Source organism: Nematolebias whitei, chromosome 11 (genome assembly GCF_014905685.2).
Source record: "Nematolebias whitei isolate Nwh7 chromosome 11, NemWhi1, whole genome shotgun sequence".
Lineage (NCBI taxonomy): Eukaryota > Metazoa > Chordata > Actinopteri > Cyprinodontiformes > Rivulidae > Nematolebias > Nematolebias whitei.
Genome location: NC_056508.1, coordinates 26,660,444 through 26,668,175, shown reverse-complemented (window position 1 = coordinate 26,668,175; position 7,732 = coordinate 26,660,444). Strand labels below are relative to the sequence as shown.

At 39.3% G+C, this 7,732-nt stretch overlaps 1 protein-coding gene across 1 annotated transcript in view; it reads left to right on the top strand.

Moving 5' to 3' along the window:
* samd10b (sterile alpha motif domain containing 10b) overlaps positions 1-3,939 on the top strand; it is a 90,713-nt gene extending 86,774 nt beyond the window's left edge. The window contains exon 5 of the mRNA XM_037684079.1: positions 3,304-3,939. Coding sequence (XP_037540007.1) covers positions 3,304-3,326 — 23 coding nt within the window. The 3' untranslated portion in view covers positions 3,327-3,939. The remainder of the gene's footprint in view (positions 1-3,303) is intronic.
* Positions 3,940-7,732: the final 3,793 nt, after the last annotated feature.

Here is a 7,732-nt window from a genome sequence, read left to right as displayed (position 1 = left end):
ATATATATATATCAGAATGACTTTTTGTCTTTGAAGTTTTGCAGAGCTCCAGGGAAGGCTGGATTTACTCACTCATATTGCCAAAATTCAATTATTGCCTATTTAGAAAATTGTCATAGTTTATGCTAATTTCATCTACGACAACCAAAAGTCTTAGCACAGTATTTCCAAATGAGCTGCAGGTTTTGACATATGTTGTTAGGGAATTTTTGGTCAAAGTTTATGGATGTTTTAAACTACAATGGCTGAGAATGTTAATGCTGCCCATGAATCATATGTTTGGTTTAGCAGAGAGTGCTGAATGAGGAGTTAGATGAGGCTGCAGTGTGCAGCTGGCACAACAAGGACACCTCTGAGTCTGTGAACTTGGCTGAACTGATAAGCGTATAAAAACAAGATACACACACAGCTCGTGGCAGATTCTTGTGACTGGTCTTCATGTGTGTACTTACTGTATATCTCTGTAGCCTGTCCTGAAAATCTGACCTTGCAAGCAAGTACAGTACCAGTTAAAGATTTTCTCCTGCTATCAAGTGTGTTTTTCTTAATTAAAGTAAGTTAAGAGACAATATTTTTTCCAACATATATATTTGTCATTTTCTAGCGCTGCTGGAAGAGCTGTGTTTTGAAATTCGTAATGAAAATGGAAGAATAAGCCAAATAGTGATAAGGGTGTCTAAGAACTAACACAAGCAAAAAATAGTTAACATTTAATATCTCTTGATTAAAATACATATTTTTGTTTTTAACAAAGTTCATGCTCAATCATCCAGGAGACGTTTCATCCTCTATCCGGAGGGCTTCATCAGTCTGAGGAGGAGTCGACGGGAGACAGGACAGCCCCCAGAAACCATCTTATCTCCAGCAAACTGGTTGGTCCACTTAAGGAGTTTACTGCTTGGTGGGAAAACAGTTTACTTGGAACTCTTCAGACTGATGAAGCCCTCTGGATAGAGGGCGAAACGTCTCAACAAAAAAGAAACTGTCCAGATGACCTGACTGAGCATTATTGGCTTTTTGTTTTTAACTTTCTTTATCACGGTGACTCTGGAAAAGTTGAATTAAAGTTTTTAAAAGAATATGCTTCTGCTTTTATAGTAACTTTCACACATTTCACATGTAAATAAAGTAATTCATCTTCTACAAGGGCTTATATATCAGATTGCCCTCTCATTTATAAAGTTTTTTTTTTATCTATAGCTTGGAGAAATGACAAGCTTTATACAGTTCCTTTAAATCCTCAAGACATGGTGACATGTTGACTAACATTTGAAAGAGCGACTTTACATCAAAGCTGAATGTGAACAACTATATATACGCCAAACTAACACTCCAGGAGGGTTATGTTTGTCTTTTCTTGTAGCTAACCTTGTCATGGATGTGGAAATTATTTGCCTTTTTTATGCCTGAACATGGTATTTTTATTTTTAGACGATGTGTTTCAGAGGCTAGGCTCTTTTATTTCAGTCAGTCAGTGATGGGTAAGGTTGAAGTCTTCTGTAGCCCAGAGCTACAGCTCTCAGAGGGAAAGGAGAACCGTTCAAGAATCGTATCATCTGGAAAGTTTTGAGAGAGAGGCTTCAGATCAGAAAGCTGCCTTCCTGCGTCTGTTGTTGGTTTATCTTTGTACTAAACTGTCAGCGCCCTTTTCCACATCAACGTATCAAATTTTCATCAAAGTAAGTCTGTGTCTTTGCATGAAACCATCTGCCATGTGTGAAACTCTCAGCTAATCAGGAAAAAACTAATGATGTTGAAAAATGAATCTCAGTAAGATGCCTGATATCCTTCAGGAAGGGAGGCATGTGGTGCTTTGATTGCAGTGGAAGACCGTCTCGGTAACCTTTTAGCTCTGAAATTCTTCTGAGACGTTTCCGGTCCTCTCAGCGCTTCACTCGAGCTGAGCTGTAGATGTGAATTAGAATATGAATGAAACTCTGAATATAAATGACAAAGAAAGAAACGGAATATGTCATTTCTGCCTGTTTACACCCTCGACTTTTCTCCTGCTTCACCTATGGGTTTGAAGAATCCATCAAAACCTCATCAAAAATGTGCAGTCCTCTAGTCCATCCACACAAAACCAAGAGCCACAAACGGATTTGGAATCTCAACGTTTTGCTCATGGCGACTTTAAACATATACACAGTAGCTTAAAATAGATCCATGAAAAACAGATTAATTAATCAATCCTAAAGGTCTGCCAACACGTTAAGGAATGCATATCGCCCGCCACCTTTCAAACCAGATTTATAGCTGTTTATGTCAAACCTTGTCAGTGACATTATGCATGATCTAATGCAATATTGTGAGATCTCACAAGTCGTGATAGTGCTCAGAAAATGTGTACTCCACTAATATTTGCTCAGTATTTTTAAAATTGGCAGAAGTAAAGCTATTTTTGTGTTTGCTAAGGCCGCTTAGCTGTGGCGACCATGTTGAATGGGATTTTACTCCAAAAGGTAATTTGTTCGATGTCCATTCAACCAGAACTTTCTGAGAGTTTCATATAAATAAGTACTCTGATTCATATGTTTTGCTAATGCTATAGTCAGAGAGTGAGAGTCAGAGTTTCTTTATTGTCGTTCGCACCACATGCGGTTCATGTGGTGGAATGAAATTATGTACACAGGGTCCCAGTTACATCCAACAATAAAAAGTAAAAGAAGAACAGTAATAAGATCTAAGATATGAACTAAGAAAAACATCAACTAAAAATACGCTAAGCACTAAGTACAAAAATAATATGCCAAACAGCAGCACGGACATGAGTCTGTGTGAGCAGATGCGACGCACGAACACAGCAACATGTAAAAGATCAGCAGCAACATGAAACAGATCAGCAGCAACATGATGTGATTTTTCACAGTGATTATCCTGTTTAGGAATTCATGAGTCTAACAGCCTCAGGGTAGAAGCTGTTCCTCAGTCTAGTGGTTCTACACTTAATGCTCCTTAACCTCTTTCCTGAGGGGAGTGGGGCAAAAAGTGTGTGTGCTGGGTGAGTGTGGTCCTTCATGATGCAGGTGGCTCTCTTCCTGCATGTCGAGGTGTAAATAGACAAATGAAGACAGCCACAGGCACTACTCATTGCCATTAATCTTCATGATGTATTTATTCCTAAACTGTGACTCTTATGGAACTTACTGTTCTGGTATTGTGCAGATTGAATAATCATAATAGCACAGAGCTCCTTTAAGACAAAATGAAAGCGTGACAATCAGTTACTGCACTTAAACCTCTTCTTTTTGTTTCTGTGTGAATCCTGATCATGTACTTCTTCCTTTCCTCTTCTCTCCACAGCCTCCTTTGGAAACTTCTCCTAGCTCATCCCTGGATCTGTGTGGCAGCCCTTACCCTCCTCCCCTGTCACAGTCCGTCTCTAGGAGCCGCGGAAGAGCTGCTATCTCCAGAAATGTGAGTGGAGAACCAACAAGTGAAAGGGGAAGAGGACAAGCCTATAGACTTCATGCCAACCAGTCCGGAGGATTCTCATTCAGGCATGGCCAAACTGGTTTACAGGCACAGAGACAGAGACAAAGCCTCCTGTTCAACGCTGGGATACCTTCGGAAACGATGCAATGAACGATCCACCACTCTAGGAGAGAATGGATCCCAGCGATGTGGATGATTCTTTCAAATTTGGGAAACTTTCATTTGATGAGTTTAAACTGAATGTCAGTGCCACATTGAACCATTTTGTATTGTGAATAATTAGGATATCAGTGAGAAATTAGACCTTTATATATAAGTGTGTGTTGTAGAGTAACTGACTTTAATGTGTAGATCCTTAGTGTTAATTAATGGAAACTCTAGGACATTTCGTAGAGTTAAAAGGATATTCACTGACTGTTTATGCATAAAGCAATAACTTGAACATGTCATGGGTAGAGGGTATTGTATACAAGAAATAAATTCAGAAATCTTTTCTGCAGAATTCAGCGGTGTCTTTAGAGAGACAGACAGGGATGTGCAGTTTTAAAGCCTATGCTATCTGTCACTCTCTGACACTAGAAGACAGGACACATCTCCTTTGTATTCTGTCCTCTTCCTGTCCCCTGATGTGACACCGAAGTTTTCAGCGAGCATAAATTAAATGGTAAACTGTGACAGCAAGCCAGATGCAAGATTTCCAAAGTGGCTGATGCCAGAATCCTGGATGTAACTGGAGGCAGCAACAAACAGCCACTGTGGGGATGATGATAATCACAGGGCATAAATAAAATAGAGACAAACCAACAAACACCCTGTAAACAACACCTGTACATCCAACCTTCTTCCATCAATAAGATAAGGAGCTGTTGGACAGTGTGAGCTACTGACTGTTCAGAGGAGAAAACACACTGTGGTATTTTTAGATTACTTAATGTACTGTAAATATCTACACTTTTGATTTGCTTGGAATGATGATGGATAATCTGTGTGAGCTCCAAGTAAAGTAAAATGATGAAATGTTTATTCACTTCACTGATTATATATATATATATATATATATATATATATATATATATATATATATGTGTGTGTGAGGAAAGTGTCTTTTTTTGAATAAACCTATTGAGATGAAGTGTTGGTCTTGATGTTCACATAACTAATATATATGAAGAGCATGTTTTTTTTAAATAAATGTTTAATATGTATAAAGGTCAAGGGACATGGAATCTCAAACATCAGATAAAATAACAATATAAATAATTTAATAAATCCTACTTGCGTAGAAAACAAATACATTTAGAAGGAGGACAGAATTATGGAAGCTAAGGTCAGCCGTACCTGCTGTGAATAATTCTGTTCTCTGGGTCAATTATGTGACCACGAGTATTCATCATCTTAAGGAAAACTAGATGGTTTTTTTTTTTTCCTAAAGAAAGCTCAGTTTTCTTTGCTCGAGTTGTTTGTGGCACAAAGAGATAGTGAGATAGAGACAAATAGTTACCTCAAGAAAACGCAGTGAAAATAAATTTCTTAGCATGTCCTCTCCTGGCTTCCATACAGGAAGAACAAAATGAAAAATGAAAGAAAGTCAGCTCTTTATTTTATTTTAACAAGACACTATTCACCTTACTCCTGTGGGCTGTATAAGCTGTACTGTATAAAGGATTATGGTACAACTTCCTGTCAGACACAGGAAGTAGCAGTAAGCATTGGTTAACCATGGTAGCAGAGCACAGACTGCAGTATATTTGAAAATAATTTGCATTCAGTTTAACAGATAGAACGCTGTTTTTGTTTTGTTTGCATTTATTTATTAACCATAAAGTTTACTGAAATAGCCATGCTGAGTTCAGGTACCTGTTGTGTTTGCAGCTGCACGAACAACCAGACCAAGCTAATCAGTGTTTTGAACACAGACCCGAAACAAAAACGGTGTTCCTGTGAAAAGTAGTTTAGTTTCCATCATCTACCTGCAGATGAAGAATTAAGAAAAATGTGTCTGAAACATGTGAACTTGAAGAGACTACTACCCAAAACACTGTTTGTGAGCTCATTTCATTTTGTTAACGGCTGACAGAGCAAACCTGCATCCTACTTTGTGTCTGGACTACAATAAACCACCAGAGAAGAGACGCCGGATCCTCAGAAGGATTGAAAACAGTGACGAGAATATCAGGTATGATTTCAAGAGTATGAAGGGCACAGCATTATAGTATTTGTTCATGTTCAGTATTATGATTTTCTCTACAATTAATCCAAGCTCATTAATGGAGGCAAGTCTTTGGCTGGGCTCTATGTCTGATATAAGGTGAATAAGACTGTGTCCCCCCTCTTTCAATAAATTACGACTGACCTTATTACTGTGTTGAGACAAATAGGCCTCGGGTTTTTCAGGTCGTTCATTGCTTCACCGTCGGAAGAACCGAATCAATGAAGTAGATAAACATGGTAGATGAAATCTGCAGCCACTTCTTCAGGTCGTCCTCCATCCCTCGCCCTCTGTAGGCAGCGGTATGCTTATATTGTCCTGTCTGAGCTGTGACAGGTGGTGCTCCTACATGTTTAAATTAAATCCACAATGCTTGGAGAAACTAAATTAGCTCATATCGTTTGCACATAAACAAATGCCGGTTCTGTTCTGCATTGGAAGTTATGCCCATAATGCATGCAAGGCACCATGGGAGCTAAGAATAAGGTGGATAGAACAGGGGTTTGAGATTTCACATCAACAAATACACAACTTTCTAAAATTACTATTTCACCTCCCAAAAACAGGCTGACATACTCAGCTATGCCTCAGACTTCACATCAGTGAGTCATAACTTCAGCTCTGACCATAGTCTTGTCTCTATGAACTTTCTAACTCACTAAATGAGAGCTAACTCTGAGAGACATTAATCATTTTACGTCTCAGTAACAAATATTAATCTTTTTTGTCCCTATATGTTTACAATTTGGAAATGCGCAGATTTTTTCAAAGCTTTTGTGATTTCGCTCTAAAATACTTCTCCAATGTGAGGCCTTGCTTTGTAGAAGTCCATTTGTTAAAATCTGTTTCTTGATCTCAACACTGACATCACGATCAGCTGTTGTCTGGACCTCTACAACCCCGAGAGTGAAGCTGCTCGGTGGCAAAAGAAGCTGAAGGTGGTAATTTGTCGTGCCAGCAGCCAGCTGTTAACCCCTGTTCAGCTACAGTAAACTTTTACTTACATCGCAAGTTAATAAGAAAAAAAAAGTGCAAATGCTCTATTGAACTTTGTCTGGAAAGGTCAGAAGAAAGTAGGTTATCTCCTCTGAACAGTTTTCTTTAAAACAACCTTCTGCTCACTCAGCAGAAAACACAGTTGGACAGATTAATATAAAGTCAAACTGGGGCCATCGTTATGTTTTTATCAGCACTGAGTACATAGAAAACGGTTTAAACTTGAATTGTTCTACATTGGATGTATAAAACCTCAAGTCCTAACAAGCAAATCAGAAAAACACAAAAGTTATCTGTATAGCCCCATGACACAACCAGTGAAGCTTCAGGGACCTCTTCATTTTTGAACAGCTGCTCTGGAGAAATCATAGACCTACACTGCTCTCTTGTGGATGACAAATGCAAACTTTGGACACAATGTTGAAAACTTTCACTGTTGCAATACAAAAACAGTAAATTACTACTATCCTAATTAATATTACATGATCAGTGACTGTGCGTATTTACTTACAGAATCAATCCATCCGTCCAACCATTATCTTTTACCTGCTTGTTCTTTTTCGGGTTGGTTCAGGTTTGGTTTATTGGTCATGTGTAAAAATCATCACAAGGTCAACAATGCAATGAAATGCTGAGGACGAGAAGAACCGTCTCGACTCGCAACAAAAGAAACAACAAGAAACACCAAAGCATGCAGCAAATATACGAAAAACAAGGCGCCAAAGTGAAAAAGAAATGAATCTACAGTGAGGTTCTTTCAGCAGCATGGTTCTGTTCTGTTAACGTGGTCTTGTTGGCAGGTCCTGCTAGCAGCTTGATGGTAATAATGACTGCAGCAGCTGTCCTCACAGACTACCCTCCAGAACCGGGTCCAGCAGACAGAGAACATCCAAGGTTTTCCCCCACGGAGCCGAACAGGTCCGTGCAGGCAGGTGGAGGATCATGGAGACGGCTGCCATGACAGGCCGGAGCCTGAGCCCAGAGCTGGAGGGGGGACAGGAACTGAACCAGGAGTCACTGGTGCTCATATCCAACCATCAATGTGCGAGAGGCCTGGACAGGTCTCCAGTCCATCACAGGGACACATAGAGA